The sequence below is a fragment of the Ursus arctos genome, unplaced genomic scaffold (assembly GCF_023065955.2).
Source record: "Ursus arctos isolate Adak ecotype North America unplaced genomic scaffold, UrsArc2.0 scaffold_36, whole genome shotgun sequence".
Classification (NCBI taxonomy): domain Eukaryota; kingdom Metazoa; phylum Chordata; class Mammalia; order Carnivora; family Ursidae; genus Ursus; species Ursus arctos.
Genome location: NW_026623050.1, coordinates 6,065,811 through 6,085,737, shown reverse-complemented (window position 1 = coordinate 6,085,737; position 19,927 = coordinate 6,065,811). Strand labels below are relative to the sequence as shown.

The following is a 19,927-nucleotide window of genomic DNA, read 5'->3' as shown; positions in this document are numbered from 1 at the left end:
ACAGAGGAGGAAACTCAGCTCAGAGAAGATGACAGACCTACAGAGCATCATATTAACGGTAGAGAGCCACATAAGCATCCAGATGTCCTCCTTTCGAGTTCAATCTAAATACGAACAACCCTTTTCCCAGCCACCCCGTCCGCAGGAAGACTGAGGAGACAGTAGGGCTGCCCCAGCTCTCCAAGGTCCAACAGCGTTCCTCGACGCCCCTGGCTCCCCCCACACCTTGTTTCCGCATGGTACAGCCCTGTTCTCTTATCGCGAGACTGGAAGCCCAGTGCTTCTAGTTGCTCAGGGAACAGCGTTCCCGGCGGCGGGAGGGCTTTGGACGCGCAGCTCCTTCCCCCCTCCAGAGAAGCTGTGGTGGCGGGAAATACCCCTTCCCTTTGGGGGACAGGGGGTGACTCTGAGTGTCAGAGGTGCGCTTCTGCGTCCGTCAATGATCTGCCGACTGGCGACTGCCTCCCAGAGTTTCCGCGGGCAAGGTAAGTCACGACACCTGTTAGGACCGCAGCTCCAACGCCGCGCGACCTGCCGCGGAGTAAGCGGGGCGGAGTCGCGTCAGGGACCGCAGAAGGGATGTTAGGCAGAGGGGCAGGGCCAATGAGAGTGCGGGGCGGAGTCGTGTCCGGCTGCTGGGCCCGGAGACTGGCTGTTAGGGCGAAGGGGCAGGGCTAGTAGGGGGCGGGCTCAGCCGGGGGTGGGCGGGGCTTGGGAGAGAGCGGGCCTTCCCCATCCAGACAGAGGCTTCTGCCTCTATGGAGACTGTCGCCAGCTTTTCCACATTCCTGACCTTAGGACCTTCTATCAGGGACTTCTGTCCTGTGCCTCCTGGCGGTTAAGTTCTAAAACTTACATTAAAAATTAATTGCCAGTCATTTAAAATAGACCGTAAATAGCAAAGGATGCCAATAGGTATGTCACAGGGGAGAAAAAGGTGGCCAGTAAACATTTGGCTGCAGACTCAATTTCTATCGTAATGAAAGAAATGTAAATCGGACTCACATATATGTTTGACTCTTACCAGCATGACAAAGATGAAAAAGCTTTGATGATAACCAGCTTGAACCCGGGCCGGAATGGGGAAAGAGGCACTTTCATCACACCCTGCTGATAGTGTAATTTGGTATAACCTTTTTGGGGGACAATGTGCCGTGCTACCAAAGGTTGAAAAGCACGTACTCTTTGACTCAGTGTACTTTATCATCTGGATATATACTTTGTTTAGCATCCCTAAACAAAGATTCACACAAAGAGGTTCACTTAAAATTGTGTGTGCCATTTGTGTTTGTGTTGGTGAGGGGTAGGTATAAAGGGTAGAAGGTTTGCAGATGCCTAACAAAAGCGAGATCCCTCAAGTCTATCAACAGTGGTTCTTGAGGTGAGGGAAATTTTGATGTTTAAAAAAATATTTTTTTTAAAGATTTATTTATGAGAGAGAGAGAGCATGCAAAGGAAGAGAGACAGAGGGAGAGAATCTTCAAGTGGACTCCCGGGAGGGGGAGCCCGACTTGGGGCTCATCCCCTGCCCATGAGATCCTGAGCTGAGCCAAAACCAAGAGTCCAACGCTCAACTGACTAAGGCACCCAGGCACCCTGGAAATTTTGACTTTAAAAAGTTTTACGCTCTTCTATATTATTTGACTTTTTGCTTCTCATGGGCATGTATTTCTTACATAGTAAATATATAAAGTAAAAAAAATCTATCATAAAATAACTTTTAGACATTAAAACCATGAAAATAAATATAATTCCATTTTTTAAAAAAGATTGGCTATTTATTATGACTAAACAGAGGAGGATTCATTTTCTTTCAATTCTTCCTTTCATCCAAAAATACCAAATTATGGCAGCCATGTGTCCCCATTTTGGTTTTAAATGATCCGTGGTGATTACATTTCTTACAAGCCTGTATGAAAAAGTTTATTTATTTTTATTTTTTAAAGATTTTTATTTATTTGATGGAGAGAGAGCGCGCATGAGAGAGAGCACATGAGAGAAAGCACAAGCAGGGGGAGCAGCAGGCAGAGGGAGAAGCAGGTTCCCCATTGAGCAGGGAGCCTGATGTGGGGCTCAATCCCAGGACCCTGGGATCATGACCTGAGCCGAAGGCAGATGCCCAACTGATTGACCCACCCAGGCGCCCCTGAAAAAGTTTAAATTAATCTTGTTTGAAATGAATGTTATAAAAGTTGATATGTGTTAGTGGTGATTTGTTACAATTTAGAATCTGGTCATATATCATCTGCTTAATGGAGTATCGTGAAGTAAATAATATTTTATTTTTGAAATACCTTTAATGCAATAAGAAAATGCTTCATCATGTGATGTTAAGTGAGAAATATATGAGTCCAATTTTGGTGGAAACACATAGAGCAAAAATGAATAAGAAATATGCCAATGGTTTTTAGCTCAGAGTGGTGAATGTTGGGTGATTTTTATTTATTTTTGAATACACTTTAATATATTCTAGACATTTTTCTACAATAAATAAATTAATTGTGAATTCAAGATATACTTATTAGAAAATCAGAAAATACATATAAGTGAAAGGTAAAGTAAAAGACCAAGAACAGAGGCGCCTGGGTGGCTCAGTCGGTTAAGTGTCTGCCTTTGGCTTAGGTCATGATCCAGGGTCCCGGGATCAAGCCTCACATTGGGCTCCCTGCTCATCGGGGAGCCTGCTTCTCCCTTTCCCTCTGCCTGCAGCTCCCTCTACTTGTTCTCTGTCAAATAAATAAATAAAATCTTAAAAAAAAAAAAAAAAGACCAAGAACATCCAAGAACCCACCAATCCAGAAGAACCCACCTCTGTTACTTCTCTGATTTGTTATCATCTTTCAGGTCCCATTGTGTATATTTCTTTAATTAGAGAATTTAATTTTTTTTTTAGCAAGATATCGACATTTAGCAAGATATTTTCTTTCTTTTCCTTTTTTTTTGGATATTTTTTTTCCTTCCTTCCTTCCTTCCTTCCTTCCTTCCTTCCTTCCTTCCTTCCTTCCTTCCTTCTTTGCCTATGTAGAAAACAGTAACAGATAAGGGGCATTAAATTAGGATCTTATAGATGTATTTTCAGTGTTTAAGAAGAAATCTCAGTAGCCACATAGAAATTCCACAAGAAAAATAAAACATTGTCAAAGAAAGTAACCAAATGATAATTAAACACTTCTAATGACAGAAGCATTAAATGTTGATTTAACCAAATACTATGCCTTAACTATATTGAGTGTATGTGCGGAGGCGTGAATTCCTCTATGTGAATTCCTTGTTTATGCCCTTAGCCAGTATTCGTTTGGAATGTCTCTTTTTCTTATAGATTGGTAAGATTTCTTTAAATATGTAAATTCATTAACCTTTTTGTGTATCATCTGTGTTGCATAGATTTTCCCTAGTTTCTCAGGGGCCTTTTACTTTAATTGAGAGTTCTTTTTGTTTGTTTGTTTATTGACGTTCGAGAGTATTAAATGTTATGTGATGAAATGTGTTAGTCTCTTCCTTTTGATTTATGCTCTTGGTGTTATCTTTAGTAAGTTATTAACTTATTACATAAATTATCTTTATATTTCCTTTCAGTCCCTTGGAGATTTCTTATTTCACATTTATTTATTATTTTGAAAATTAGTTTTTACTTTTATTAAAGTAGTATAGTAAAAAAATGTCTAACTCTACTATAACATTTGTGATAGAAGAAAAGAGAAGCAATTCCTAGTCTCACTCTGCAGAGGCAACCACCCTGAACTCGTAAATATTATGCTTATTTAACTATTGCTTGGCTTTATCAATTTTTGGGCATTCTCTCTGATTTCCTATTATGAGAGATTAGATATTTTATACTACGTCTCTTTTTACATATTCTTCCCCAGATACACTCAATACAGGTAAGACACAGGATTGGGTTAAATCAACACTTAGTGCTTCTGTCACTAGACGTATTTAATTATCATTTGATTACTTTCTTTGACGATGTTTTATTTTTCTTGTGGAATTTCTTTTTTTTTTTTTTTTTAAAGATTTTATTTATTTGACAGAGATAGAGACAGCCAGCGAGAGAGGGAACACAAGCAGGGGGAGTGGGAGAGGAAGAAGCAGGCTCATAGCAGAGGAGCCTGATGTGGGGCTCGATCCCATAACGCCGGGATCACGCCCTGAGCTGAAGGCAGACCCCCAACCGCTGTGCCACCCAGGCGCCCCTCTTGTGGAATTTCTATGTGGCTATTGAGATTTCTTCTTAAACACTGAAAATACATCTATCAGATCCTAATTCAATGCCCCTTATCCATGACTTTTTTCTACACAGGCAAAGTCGTAAGATTGTCAGTTGTGTCCCCACCTACCTTGGGAACTATATTTTATTTCATTTATTATTTTCAGAACAAAATAATAGAACAGACCCATTTCTAAAGCAAATTGAAAAATTTCCGGAGCCTTTTAGATGATCCATGTCACGGATGGTTCTCTGTGCTTCTTCTCCCTTTACTGACAAGTACTGTACCGGCTCGGCAAATGCTTCCATCTCATCGCTCCCCCTGTGAGCTACAGTAAGTCTCCCCCGACAGGCCGCTCACGGCATTTACAAGACTTTTGGCCTTTCGGTGACTTATGCTTTTTGACTGTGACGTGATGGGCCAGGGCGATCCGTCCTCCCACAATAATAATGTCAGCGCCTTCCTGAGTGAGCCCAGATGCTTTTGCCGAGTTTGAAGAATGTTGAGATCGCGGCCTTTGTCACTTGCTAAGATGGAAAGGGTTGACCTACTGGTCCCTTCGGCAACTGCTTCGGCACACTGAATGGTTGGAGGCCAAATCATATTACCCCGCATCAGGTTGTTTATGTTTGTGCTTCCTCCTGTATCCAAAACTTCCCTGGGCTCTGCCTCTGCTGCCCAAAAAAAGAAAGAAAGATGAGTTATTTTGTAGAGTAAAAAAAGGACATTGTTACACTTGCTTGGGCCAGAGGCAATTGCCTTTCCTCTTTCTGTTATGAGAGAAATGGTTTAATTCATAATTAATAGAAATTGAGGGAAATTATGAAATTTAGGGAAGGATTGTTGGAAGATCCATTTGTATGTAAAGCTAAGTATGAGAAGGCGAAAGCCGGAATTCTCCCTACTTCTTCCATTTTCTCAGCATGCATGATACCCCAACGTTACTGCACAGATCTGAAAGGGTCCTGATCAAGGGCACAGTTTGGAAGGATCAAGGTGCCTGCAGTGCCCAAGTTCTCCCACTGGTTTAAAACCATCCTGCCTAATAATCCTGGCTTCAGAAAACAGCACTGGGAATAGGGAGCCAGAGGGGTGATAGGCCTGTGGGTGGTGTCACACCAAAAATCCCTGGACACAGACGTCTTTTGATGAAATTAGGGTAGGGTGACTTTGGTAGCAACATAATCCTTATTAACAAAGATTCCGGGTTAATTGTGCATTAACTCTAATGAAACATGTAAGCATACAGGTCATAAGTTCCCTTAAATTCTGGTTTATTTCAGGGTATCAATGGACATTATAAAGGGAAACTTAGATGGAATTTCAAAACCAGCCTCAAATTCAAGAACACGTCCTGGGAGCAGAGGTTCAAGTACTTCTTTGGAGGTGCTCTCACCGGAACCAGCGTCCTTCAAGGTACTTTGCTGTTTAGAAATTATTTTAAGTCCTTCTCCTGAACTCTAGCACTTGATAAACCAAGGCTGTTAACATCCCACTTAAGGGCTCCTCTTTAGAGGCTGCGTTTTGGGAGCACTCATAGATTTCTTCTTGGATTTTACTTTAGATCATTTATAACGAGATTTCTGTGTCCCTTGCCTACTCCTCCCCCTCCCTCTTTTGTTTTTTTGGTTTTTTTTGGAGTGTGGCTTATTTGTTCACAGCTGTACTTCGTTAATGCTCATTTGTAAACTTTTTTTTCATAAGAAATCTTTGTATTCTAATATCTACTATGCCACCCTTGACTCTTAATATGAAAAAGGTTCAATAATTTTAAAAATAAAGTTTGGGTCAAAGACCGTGTGGTATGTATTTAGTAGGACCTTACCTGGCCTGACTTCCTTTTCTTTTCCTAAAATATCTAAACTTGATGTTTTTTAAGGAATCACTTTTTAAAAAAAGATTAATTTATTTATTTTAGAGAGAGAGCACTAGCGGGGGCGGGGCAGAGGGTGAGGGAGAGAGATTCTCGAGCGGACCCCCGCTGAGTGCGGGAGCTGGATGCCGAGCTCCATCTCACCACCCTGAGATCACAACCCGAGCTGAAACCAAGGGTCGGACGCTTAACTGACTGTGCCAGCCAGGTGTCCTGGAGATCAGTTTTTCCGTCGGCGATATGGGACTATTTGTTTTAAGCTGTGGCAAACAAAAATTTGACACCTTATGGTGAAAAAAATCTTTGCAACGTTATGAATCCATACTCATTTATTCTTTTTATTTTTTTGAGGTTTTATTTATTTATTTGACAGACAGAGAGCACAAATAGAGTGGCAGGCAGAGGGAGATGGAGAAGCAGGCTCCCCACTGAGCAGGGGGCCCGATGTGGGGCTCAGTCCCAGGACCCTGGGATCATGACCTGAGCCAAAGGCAGATGCTTAACGACTGAGCCACGAGGGCATCCCTCATTTATTCTTTTGATTTATGGACTAGGCTCTGTGTTATAAAACTCTCGGGGTGTTTGTCTGTTACGATTTAGTGCAGGAAATAGAAAGCGCTCTGGGCATTTCCAGCAAACAAGGATTGAATACCAGAAGTTCAGTTTCTCAAACTCAGTGGAAGGCCAGCCGGAAAGGAAATCATGGGAGGGGACTTCCCTCGGATTGTTGGTTCCTAGGTTGCACCTCCATGACCGAAATCAAAAAGCTGCTGCTCCTTCTGGCACTGCCACCGGTCCCGCAGGACCACGAAAGTGACTAGACATACAGAGATGACCGCCTTTGGTATTTCTTGCCAACTTCCTATCAGGAGCTTGGGAAGATGGCTTCTCCTTCACGTCCGCGGCCCAGACCTTGTGCAGATGCAGCTAATGTTTCTAACATGCGTCGAGAACTGCAGGTGGCTTGTTAAAAATGCCGTGTCTAGCTCAGCTCTCTGTTTTGTTGCATCGAGTCCGGCACCATTACTGTGTGTTAACTCTTGTTAGTTGTGTAATAATTTTTGATATCTGGTAGGCTGGATCTCCCCATCTTATTCTTTTCCAGAACCATCTTCGCTATTTTTGGTTTTTAGTTCTTTTTGTATTTTAGACTGGTTTTTCAAGTCTTGTGAAAATTGCTCTTGGGGTTTTGACTGAAATTGCTTTGAATTTATAGATTAATTTGGAGACAGTTTCTAACTTTATGATATTAAATCTTATCTATTAACATTGTATCTCATTGATTTGTTTGTTTTTTCTTCCTCTTCTTCTTCTTCTCCTTCTCCTTCTTCTTCTTCTTTTTGGTGGGTAGCAAAGCAAGGTTTATTAAGGGATAGTACAGAGCTCCCAAAGAGGGAGGGGGCCCAAGAGGGTTGCTCTCTTTGACTTGTTTCTAATTTAATAATACACATACTGTAAAATTACTCTTTTTAATTTTAATTTAATTTAATTTGTTTTTATTTATCTGTTTTTAAAAAAGATTTTATTTATTTATTTGAGAGAGAGAGAGTATGAATGGGGGAGAGGGGCACAGGGACAAGCAGACTCCCTGCTGAGCGAGGAGCCCAATGTGGGGCTTGATCCCACGACCCTGAGATCATGACCCAAGCCAAAGTCAGATGCTTAACCAACTGAGCCACCCAAGCACCCCCAAATTTACTCTTTTTTAGTGTATAGTTCTGAGTTTGGCAAATGTGTAGAGTAGTACCATCATAGTAAAGATATAGAACAGTTCTATCACCCCTCAAAAATTTCTTCATGATACCCCTTTGTCCTTACTCAGTCTCCCCTACTCTTTTTTTTTTTTAATTTAATTTCAGGGTGCCTGGGTGGCTCAGTTAGTTAAGTGACTGCCTTTGGCTCAGGTCATGATCCTGAAGTCCCAGGATTGAGTACTGTATCGGGCTCCCTGCTCAGTGGGAGCTGTGCTTCTCCCTCTGACCACCCCCCCATGCTCTCTCTCTCTCTCACATTCTCTCTCTCTCAAATAAATAAATAAATAAAATCTTTAAAAAATAAAACTTAAATTCAATTAATTAACACATAGTATATTATTAGTTTCAGAAGTAGGTTCAGTGATTCATCAGTTGCATATAACACCCAGTGCTCATTACATCATGTGCCCTCCTTAATGTCCTCATGTAGTTACCCCACCTTCCCACCCACCTCCCCTCTAACAACCCTCAGTTTGTTTCCTGTGATTAAGAGTCTCTTATGGTTTGTCTCCCTCTCTGATTTTGTCTTATTTTATTTTTCCTCTCTTCCCCTATGATCCTCTGTTTTCTTTCTTAAATTCCGCAGAGGAATGAAATTGTATGATGATTGTCTTTCTCTGATTGACTTGCTTTGCTCTAGTTCCGTCCATGTTGTAGCAAATGGTAAGATTTCATTTTTTGATGGGTGTGTAATATTCCACTGTGTGTATATATGTGTGTGTGTGTGTGTACAACACCTGTTCTTTTTTTTTTTTAAGATTTTCATTTATTTATTTGACAGAGAGAGAGAAAGAAAGATAGTGAGAGAGTATAAACAGGGAAGAGAGGGAGAAGCAGGCTCCCTGCTGAGCAAGGAGCCCGATGGAGGGCTCCATCCCAGGACCCTGGGATCATGACCTGAGCTGAAGGCAGATGCTTAACAACTGAGCCACCCAGACGCCCCTATATACTGCCTCTTCTTTATCCATTCACCTGTCGATGGGCATCTGGGCTCTTTCCATAGTTTGTCTGTTTCAATCTCCCCTACTCTTAATCCTGGAAACCCCTGATCTATTCTCTGAACCTATTTTTTTCTTTTTCCAGAGAGTCATATGAATGGAATTAAAAAGTATATAGCTTTTGAGTGTGGCTTAGCCTGTTGGCACAAGGCATTTGAGACTCCTCTTCTGTTATATGTGTCAATAGTTCACTCCTTTTTACTAATGAGCAGTGTTCCGTCATGTGGGTGTGCCACAGTTTGTTTTTCCATTCCCATGTTAAGGAGCATTCGGATTGTTTGCCGGTTTTGGTGATTATGAATAAAGCCGCTATTAATATTTGTATACCGATTTTTTTTGGGGGGTGGAAGTAATTTTTTATTTTTCTTGGGTAAATACCTAGGAGTTGGTATGGGTTGTATGGTAAGTGTATGTTGAACGATAAGAAACTGCAGAACAGTTTCCTGTTCCCGTGAGAAATATGAGAGTTCCAGCTGCTCTTCATCCTCACCAGCAGTTGATAGTGTTAGTTTTTTAGTTTTTTTTTTAAAGCTATTCTAATATATAGTAGTATCTCATTCTGATTTTAATTCACATTTTGCTGCTGACTCATAATGATGAATGTGTTTTCATGTGCTTATTTGTAATCCACATACCTCTTTCAGAAAGTGTATGTTTAGGGGCGCCTGGGTGGCTCAGTGCTTAGGCGTCTGCCTTCAGCTCAGGGTGTGATCCCAGAGTCCTGGGATCGAGCCCCACATCAGGCTCCTCTGCTGGGAGCCTGCTTCTTCCTCTCCCACTCCCTCTGCTTGTGTTCCCTCTCTCGCTGGCTGTCTCTCTCTCTCTGTCAAATAAATAAATAAAATCTTAAAAAAAAATAAAGTGTATGTTTAGTTTTTTTGCCTTTTACAATTGTATTTTTTTCTTACTGTTAACTTTTGAAAGTTCTTTATATTTCTTAGAGTCTTTTGTCAGATATATGATTTGTAAATATTTTCTCCTAGTCTGTAGATTGACTTTTCATTCTTTTAACTATGTCTTTTGAAGAGCAAACATTTTCAATTTTTTTTTTTTTAAAGATTTTATTTATTTATTCGACAGAGATAGAGACAGCCAGCGAGAGAGGGAACACAAGCAGGGGGAGTGGGAGAGGAAGAAGCAGGCTCATAGCAGAGGAGCCTGATGCGGGGCTCGATCCCGGAACGCCGGGATCACGCCCTGAGCCGAAGGCAGACGCTTAACCGCTGTGCCACCCAGGCGCCCCGACATTTTCAATTTTGTTAACTGCAATTTGTCAACATTTTTTTGAGGCTTGTGTTTTTTTCTTGCATCCAAACACTCTTTGTCTAAGCCAGGGTTCCAAAGATTTTCTCCTACGCTTTCTTCTGAAAGCGTTAAAGTTTTATGTGGTACATTTTTATGTTTTGCCTTTAACCTCTTTTGTTGCCAATGAGAAGGCTTTTGTAAATCCGGTATTCATTACAGTGTGTGCTGTCTCGTTTAGGTATTTTTCTCTGGTTGCTTTAATTTTTTTCTTTTTGTCTTTGGTATCTACTGTTACTCACCTGTGTATGGATTTATCTGTATCATCCTTCTGGAGACCAGAACTTCTTCAATCTGAGGATTTATGTGTTTTTTTATTTTGAAAAATTCTCAGCCATTGTTTTTTCAAATGTTTCTAATATTGTCTCCTTTTTTCCTCTTGCATCATCCTGAAAGTCATATTAAAAGTCTTTTGAAATTTTCCCTTCTATCCTTTATGTCTCTTATCTTCTTTTTAATATTTTCTATTCATTTCTTTCTCTGCTTCACCTGGGGGAATTTTTAACATATATTTTTAAATTTTTGAATTCTTTCTTATACTATGTCAACTCTACTTTTTAATCCATTGAATTTTTATTTTTTAAAGATTTTATTTATTTATTTGACAGAGAGAGAGAACACAAGCAGGGGAAGTGGCAGGCAGAGGGAGAAGCAGACTCCCCGCTGAGCAGGGAGCCTGATGCGGGGCTCGATCCCAGGACCCTGGGATCATGCCCTGAGCCAAAGACAGATGCTTAACGACTGAGCCACCCAGGTGCCCCTAATCCATTGAATTTTTAAAGTTAATGATATTTTTTAATTTCTGGAAACACTTTTTAGTTTATTTTCAAGTAACCTAAAGGTGTTTGGTGCTAATGGAGTGGGGAGCTATGGATAAAATTATAAAATGGGCAAAGTTTGTCTTTTGTTCTCTAGTTTAATCTTTTTGCTTCATTGCTTCCTGCTCTTTCTGAGTTGGGATCATATGGGATGATATATATGAAAGGTCTTTTTGTGTCCCGAAGGGTGTTATTATCCAAGTATGTTGCTAATATCTAGTTATGTTTTATATATTCTGTATTCCCCTATATAGAATCCATTCTCTGGGAAAGGTCGGCCAAATTCATTTATGCCAAGATACAAATAACCGAGAGGGCTCATGTGATCTCTTCCAGCCATTTCAGCATTTTCGCAGAACTATGTAGCCTTAAGGATTTACTGGGTATTATGGAATTTAAGGCTTTAACCCGGCCTTTCACAGAAGTGTGTTTTTGAACAGGGAACCCTCTTTAACACCTCCAAGATTACATAGAGGAGGCATTGTTTTCCTTGTTTATAAGTTAGCCCTCCTCTGGTTTCATTCCATATTGGATCTGTTTTCTTTTTTGTTAAATCGGGGTAGTCAGGCCTGTACCACAGCGTCACTGTGAGGAGTGAATGAGACAGAGTGTGCAAAGTACTTAGCACAGGGCCTGACCGGTATTCATTCCTCAGGAAATGTTGGCTCAGATTATTACACCACTGACTCAGCTCAGTTCCGCTGGGGCTCATGTCCTAGTCCAGGTGAGCAGAGATGCTGGAGTGCAGTTCTGCGTCCCTGGCAATTTAATTCTCCACACCACCCACCTTCTGCCCTGGAGATTCACAAGGGGGCACAGGTTACCGGGCCGGGAGTTGACCACGTGGGTCAGAGAGAACCTAAAACCCTCCAAGGGCTGGATTACTTTGTTGGGAGGGGAAAGGCACTCCTCCCAGAAGGGCTGACTCTCTGTCTCTGAGGTTTTGCCTCTCCCGTGGGCTGCGTTCACTTCCAGTGTGACTCTCACTGTCACTTGCAGCTCTCAGGGCGCTACGGTCCCTGTTTTTTTCTCCTGATGCAGCCATGGATATCTTTTCTTGCTCTCTCTCAGGAAAACACAGCTGCCCCAAACTGGTGTTTTCAAAATGAGCATTGCTAAAATAGAAAGAGAAACCAGAATGAAATAGAAAAACTGTGAATAGCTTAAAAATAATCACCAAAGCACACGGTTCTGACTTGAAGAATCTCATTAGAAACACATCTCTATTCATACTCTTCGCTTCTCAACTCTTTAATAGCCACATGTGGCTAGTGGCCATCGATTGGGACAGTAGAGCTCTAGACCTCTGACTGTCCCTCCGAGTGGAAGCTCAAGGAGGGGCACCATCATGGCTCATGTCCAGAGCTGGCAGAGTGGTTCTTTTTGGGACTGATTCCTGACCCTTCTCCATATTGCTGGAAATTGCTGGAGAATGGGGCATACCTCTTTGGTGCAAACGTTATTAAATGTAATTATGTAGTTATATTTAATTAAAAAGTGTTATATTTCTAGACTAGTTTAACACTAGTGTGTGTGTGGGTGCCCTCACATACTTACATTAGTGTTAAACTAGTCTAGAAATGTAAAATTTTAAAAAATATATTATTTATGAAAACTATTTCTTTGGAAATAATTTAGGTTGATACTGCAATCAAGTTGAACTCTGGTAAAGAGAACCACTCAGACAGCAGGAATGCAGAGGAAAGTAGAAACAATGATGATGATAACGGGGAAGAGGACTCTGAGCAAAAATTGGTGGAGGATGGGTCAGATGAAGATCTGAACTTCGTTCAACATCAGACAATTCCTGAATGTTCAGGTAGGATAATCACTAAGGGATTGGCTAATGACAGTGACAGATATTATATAATATTAGAGTTACATATGTTTTTCATCAGCTATGTAGAAATAATAGTTAAGAAAAGAGGCATACCTTTGTGAGCACTGGTTTTTATTTAGAATAATGTTGAGTCCTTAAAAACACTTTAGAAAAATAATGAAATTTGTCATTTAATAAAATTATTATTGTGACCATTTTACGTTAATCAAGTAGGAAGTATTTCTGCACTTTATGCCATGATTTATCGATCTTTTAGTTGACTAAATTATGCAATAACATGAATCCTGTAACTTACAAATGGCTTTTAAGGGATAATCCCATTTGATCTTAATAACTCTTGGATTTTAAAGGACTCCTTTTTTTTTTTCCTGGTTATTAAATTAATAGTGGTCAGAGTGAATTAGAACAGCATTTCTCAAAATGTGGTCTGCAGAGCCCTGGGGGATTGCTGAGACCCTTATAGGAATTTTGCAAAGTAAAAAACTACTTTCATCAGCATACCGATATATCAGTCATATAATTCATTATAATACTGAAATAGTGCTATTCGCCTTTTCGCCCATGGAATGGACGTTTGTAGTGATGCTACAAAAGGCAGGGTGAGTAAAGTCGCCAGGGCTGTCACGTGAATAAAGGCGACGTGTCATACTGAACTAGTAGTCATTGTGGTCTTCATGACCAGGCACTGGCAGAAGGAAGAAATAGCCAGTGTCACTCAAGAGCGTCTTTGATGGAGCAGTAAAAATTACTAATCTTATTAAATCTTGATTTTCAAATATACATCTTTATAATCCCCTGTGAGGTAAAATGGGAGGTATTTTAAAGCAATTCTGCTGTAAACCAAGACATGAAGTTTGTGTTGAGGAACAGTACTCGTATGATAGTTTAAGTTGAGAACTGAACTGGCCACTTTTTAATGGAACACCGTTCTTATGCGAAACAATGACTGACAGACAAACTATTATCATTCAGACTTGGGTATTTGGCAGCCTTTTTTTTTTTTTTTTAAAAGATGAACCGAGCCTGTTACTTCAAGGAAAATAATTGACAGTATCTTTTGTCAATGATAAAATTTGGGCTCGTAAGTGAAAATCAGAATTTTGGAAAACTTGTGTATGCCATTCCAGTAGTTAGACTTTTTTGATAAGATCTGGTGACAGTATTAACCAAGTGATTTTTAAAATATATTAAATATTTAAAAAATTTTAAAAATTTAATATATTTTAAAAACACTGGAATATGTTAACATTTTGAAGGGCTGCATAAGTCAATGGACCACTATTTTCCAAATAACCAATGCAGGGTGAAAGATCCATTCAGCATGAAAGAGAGAAGCATGGATTTTAATAGAACGAGTACAAAAGCTCACTGAAATGGTTACAGATTTCACATTACAACTACTCTTTAAGAAGCTACCCCTTGTCGAGTTTTGATGTGGTATCAAAGAAGAGTATCCACAATTATCTGAGAAAGTTATTACATTTCTCCTCCCCTTTCTGAGTACTTGTCTTCATGAGGCCAAATTTTCTTCATACACTCTAAGTGAAACAAGAGATTGCAATAGATTGTACAAGCAGATTTGAGAATCTAGCTGTCCTCTATCAAGCTAGATATTAAAAATTTAAAACAATGCCATTCTTCTTAATAATTTTTTGGAATATGTAGTTATTGGTCATAAAAAGGTTATATTTATGTTAATATGTAATTACTAATAACCTATTATTTTTAAATGAATAAATACATCTTTATAATATTTTTCAATTTTGATTTCTAATATGGTAATTATCAATAGATGTAACATAAACAAAAGCTACTTTGGGTTCAAAATAATTTTTAAGGCTATAAAGGGAAGCTGAGGTCATAAGCTTTGGGAACTGCTGACTTAGAGTATGTCTGGGATGCGGTTAACTCTCAAAGTTGGGCTGGGTGACTCAGGGTCACAGTTATCAGAAAATGAGGCATTATAGCTGAGATTAGCTGTTGGCCCAGTTTAAAGATTTCATTTATTTATTTGAGAGAGAGAGAGAGTGAGAGCGCGCGTATGTGTGGGCGCAAGTGGGGGAGCAGCAGAGGGAGAGGGACAGGCAGACTCCGTGCTGAGTGTGGAGCCCAACTCCGGGATTCGATCTCATGATACTGAGACCATGACCTGAGCCAAAATCAAGACTCAGACGTCCAACCCACTGAACCACCACCCTAGGCACCCCGCTGTTGATCCAGGTTACTCTGTACTTGTTTATACTGTTTCAGAACTGCGTGAGTTCCTTCATGCATGAGTTCCTGCCATATAGACCATCTATGTATATGGAGGCTGAGAGTGCTAGGATTGGCAGTTGGGAACTAGAGCTAAAGGCTGTTGCATTTGAAATAAGTAAGCAGTAAGGTTTGCAGAAACTCCTTATTAATAAGATCAGTGTTCTTTTTGGATAAGTTAATTCCCTTCTGGAAATATCTCCTTTTCCTTAAAGAGGAAGTGATATACATTGTAGAGAAACACACTAGACTCTCTGGATTTTAAAAAGTTGCAAAATTTGGTGTTTCTTAGCAGAATATGCCATTTCTAATGATCTAACCTGGAGTGGCTGAGATTTTCGTATTTGAGCATTTATGCTCATTGCCAGATTATCATCTTTCGTCAGACTTCACAGAGGACGTATCGCCTGGTGGTGAAGAGTTTTGGCTCTTGATTCAGACAGATCAGGGTTGAAACTGACTGCCATTTACTAGTTATATCATCTTGGACATATATGTAATTTAGTTACAAATTAGCCCCAGTTTACTAACTTGTAAAATGGGAACAATAATGATACTACCTCACAGGATTATGATGAGGATTAAATGAGATAATGCCCGTAAATAAAGCCCTTAACATTGTGCCCATCAGATAATTCCATAAATGTTAGCTGCTATTACTAACACTATCATTAATCGTAAGTTAAAACTTGAGGGAAAAAAATTCTAAAGAGTCCTTAATTTCAAGCAAGTTGCTACCAATTATCCATTTTTAGGTGCTTCAAGAAAATAGAATAAATGGGAGGGGCGTAGATAAAAGGTACCTGGTTCCATGGAGTACTTTCCTGAACTTGTTTTTGTATGTTGGAACCACTTTGTGTGTTGACACGCTACATCTTGCTGCTGTTTCTCAAAGAGCTCCACGCCTCTCTTTTGGGGAGTCTGAAGCAACTTCAGGACAGGTCTTTGTCTTATCTCTTATTTATTAGTTGTGAATATAGAAGGTATAGCAGAATGAAGGAGAGGTATTTCGAGATTGGAAACTAGATGAGACCCACTTCTGAGTTCAGTACTATAATTTTTTAGCTATTTGAGAGGACCCAGTTATTTCCAAGTGTTGGTAAGAATGTGGAGAAAAAGGAACCCTTGCAAACTGTTGGTGGGAATATAAATCGGTACAGCCACTATGAAAAACAGGATGGAGGTTTCTCAAAAAATTAAAAATAGAATGACTGTATGATCCAGGAATTACACTACTGGGTTTTTACCCAAAAGAAAATGGAAACAGTAATTTGAAAAGATATACACACACCTATGTTTATTGTAGTATTATAATACTACATATAATAGCCAAGATATGGAAGCAACTCAAGTGTCCATCGATAGATAAATGGTTAAAGAAGATGTGGTATATATTCACACACTCACACACACACATACACACAATGGAACATTGGGCAGCTATAATAAGATGAGATCTTGTGATTCGTGACAATATGGTTGGACCTAACAAGTATTATGCTAATTGAAATAAGTCAGACTGAGAAAGACAAATACCATATGATTTCACTTATATGTAGAATCTACAAAACAAAAATGAGGGGCGCCTGGGTGGCTCAGTCGTTCAGCGTCTGCCTTTGGCTCAGGGCGTGATCCCAGTGTCCTGGGATCGAGCCCCGCATCAGGCTCCCTGCTCCGCTGGGAGCCTGCTCCTTCCTCTCCCATTCCCCCTGCTTGTGTTCCCTCTCTCGCTGGCTGTCCCTCTCTCTGTCAAATAAATAAATAAAATCTTTAAAAAAAATAAAAATAAAAACGAAAACTGAATAAACAAAAAAGTGGAATCAGACCTATAAACACAGAGAACCAAGTGATAGTTGTGAAAAAGAAAGGGTTAGTGGGGATGGGCAAAATGGGTGAAGGGGAGTGGAAAATAATAGGCTTCCAGTTATGGAATGAGTAAGTCATGAGAATAAAGGGCACAACATAGGGAATACAGTCAATGGTATTGTTTTATTTTTTTTCCGTCAGTGGTACTGGAATAGCATTAAATGGTGACAGATGGTGGCTATGCTTGTGGTGAGCACACAGCATGTTATAGAGTTTTGAATCAGTATGTTGTACACCTGAAACTAATGTAACATTGTGTGTCAATTATGCTCAAATTAAAAAAATTTTAAAAAGGGACAAAAGAAAAGACCCAGTTATTTCAACTATAAAACAGAGATAAATGTCTGTTTCACAGGGTTGTTAGATAATTATATGAAAAAATACATGTGAAAGCACTTTGTAAATCAAGATACGTGACACCATTGTTAGGTATTCTCGTGAGCCGTAAACATACGTTGACTGAAAGAACGAACGGTAAACACAAAGGGAAACTTTATGGTTGTACTAAACGTCAAGCTCACTCCTCCTTTCGACACAATATAGATGAACCCGAATTAAAAGAATTAGATTCTCAACTTCAAGATGCTCTTCAGAAGATGAAGAGGCTTGATAAGATATTGGTGAAGCGACAATATAGAGAAAAAGAAATTAAGAAGCAAGGTGTAGACATGAGAATAAAGCTGTGGGAGGAACTGAAGGTAAGAACTGTTTAACCGAATGCTGACATGGAGGAAGCAGTTTCCTCTACGATGAGTAAGAAAAGACTGTGGTTGTATCAGCGTGGTCTGCCTTTACTGATTAATTTTGTGCAAGTAGGACAGTGGTGTGTATATGTCCATATTGGGGGGGGGGTGCGGGTGAGGGAGGTGGTGTTCTGGAACTGCACAAGGTAACTTAGCGGCATTCCAGATTTCAGGCACTGCATTGGCGTGGTCGTTTTCCACGGACAGAGCAGTAGACCTCTCTTCCCAGCGTCAGGCTGGGGATCCCCCATCTCTGGCATACAAAGTGATGTGGTGCCTATGTTCTTCGAGAATGTGTTTCTACTTCTTCTTCAGCAAGCTGACAGTGTGGAGATAAATACATAAATATACCAAACATTTCACCCTCTGGTGACCATTATTATTTGAGTAAACTTTTGTGACCAAGAAGTGGGGAGTTCACTATTTCATATGCTGGTCCAGATCTCTTAGAAGCTGTGAAGTGCTTGTGGTCTGGGACCACGCTCTATTTGCTTCTGTCTCAGGACATTTCCTGTGCTCCGTTCATGTTCCTTGGCCTTCTTGGACCTTTTATTCTCTGTAGTATTGAGGGGTGGAAGTTGACCAGATGCTTGCGCTGACTCGATGTATAGCCATTGGCTCATATTTGAACTTTGAGCCTTTAAGGAGAGCCCTTTGAAAGCAAGGAGTATCGTAAAAACAGATTGGTTGTTTTTGAAAAATTCCTCCTTGATCAGTTGACTGACTTCAAGGAAATTCCTAGACGATAATATGAATTAATAATGAAGTAATTAAGAATACATTTTTACAAGATTCCCAGGCAGACCACGGGGTAGAACGAAAGCACCATTCAAAATGCAGTGCTTAAAACTAGAGAAATGGTTTATGTAAATTTTAGCAGAAAAAGTTAGTCTGTCATTTACTCTTTTTGAATCTCAAAACAAATTTTCACTTGTTTGGAAACAAGAAAGATGACCCATAATAAAATACAGTATCAATCTTGAAATGTCTGAAACTGTAATTTGACGATGTACCTCTAGGTTACTTATTAGTTATAGGAAATACTGAACAGAAGCTGAAGATTTAAGCAAGATAATTATTGTGTCATGATAGACATATATCCTAACTCTATTTGGGAATATTCATTGCTAGAATTTGTGGGAATGGGAACACTAATAGATTTCCTAACTAAAGGAATACAAAAGACTTGAACCTTCTCGTTTGTATGTACACAGTTTGGAATCAGTGGAATTTGGAAAAAATATCGATGAGTATAGTTGCCTTCTTTTTCCATGTTTAAACTTGTTTCTCTTTTATTAGTCTGCAAAAACTAGTGAAACTTTGCAAAGTAATGAAGAGATGGAAAATACAAAAAAGTTTCTAGCTTTGACTGGTGCATCAGAAGAAACTGCTGGTGAGTAAAATTTGTCCCTCTTTTTATCTCAGAGTCGTAGATTATTTGGATTAAAGTAAAATTCCCAGTTCAGCTGTTTTCTTTTTCTTTGAGCCTAATTGTTCTTTAGGGGAAACGATCAACTGAGATAGGATTATATGGAACTGTCCTGAGTGTAGGTAAGTTTCAGAGGTTTCTAGGTTTTGTATCTGCTCAAGGGTGTGGGGTAGGGGCAATGTAAAATTGGGAAATAGACAAAATGTCTTTGCCTTTACTTTCTGTGCCTCTTAGAGACCTCTAGACACTCTGTCGATGTAGACAGTCTCCTAACTGTCTAGAATTCTCCCATGGAGTGTCCCACTCAGGCTTCTGCAAGCCCTTTCGTAAAAAGCCATTACTGATTTGTCCAGTTTCTTTTTCTCTTCTAGTCTTGCTTTTGAGACCAGCCAATTAATTGCACATGTTTCTACGTTCCCAACTCATGTTTATGTATATCTGTGATCCTTCTTTTCCTCCTCCTCGTCCTCCTCCTCCTCCTCCTTCTTCATCTACAGAAGTTTATGGAGTCGTGTAATCTTTCACTTACTTAGACGGTGGTGAACATTTTAGGGATTGGGAAGCAGTTGATATGTTTTGGCAGGACACTGTGGAAATCCTTTAACCTACGTCACATAAGTGGTTATCCAGTACTGCTTGGGGGTAAGACTGACTGAGCAGGGGCCTCTGATTTCTCTGAGAATCCTGGGCTCCATCTGTCTTTTGCAAAGTGAACGTCTAACATTGCAGAAGCCGGAGAACCTGACTCAGACTTCTGCGGCTGTTTAGCGTGAGCTTTGATATGAATGAAATTCCTTCAAGTTTGTTTCTTTCTGGACCCAGCATTGAGATTCAGAAACTGCT

General features: G+C 39.9%; 1 protein-coding gene across 11 annotated transcripts in view; it reads left to right on the top strand.

The window, feature by feature from the left end:
- The first annotated feature begins 284 nt into the window (after nucleotides 1–284).
- Nucleotides 285–19,927, top strand: part of FSIP1 (fibrous sheath interacting protein 1) — a 182,151-nt gene continuing 162,508 nt past the window's right edge. For 4 of the 11 annotated variants that reach the window (XM_048218671.2, XM_048218659.2, XM_026480047.4 and 1 more), the window contains exons 1-6: nucleotides 285–485; nucleotides 4,375–4,541; nucleotides 5,492–5,624; nucleotides 12,592–12,772; nucleotides 17,456–17,610; nucleotides 18,955–19,048. In XM_048218671.2, coding sequence (XP_048074628.1) covers nucleotides 4,507–4,541; nucleotides 5,492–5,624; nucleotides 12,592–12,772; nucleotides 17,456–17,610; nucleotides 18,955–19,048 — 598 coding nt within the window. In that variant the 5' untranslated portion in view covers nucleotides 285–485; nucleotides 4,375–4,506. The remainder of the gene's footprint in view (nucleotides 486–4,374; nucleotides 4,542–5,491; nucleotides 5,625–12,591; nucleotides 12,773–17,455; nucleotides 17,611–18,954; nucleotides 19,049–19,927) is intronic. The other 7 variants (XM_048218665.2, XM_057306325.1, XM_057306323.1 and 4 more) reach the window with 2 other exon arrangements.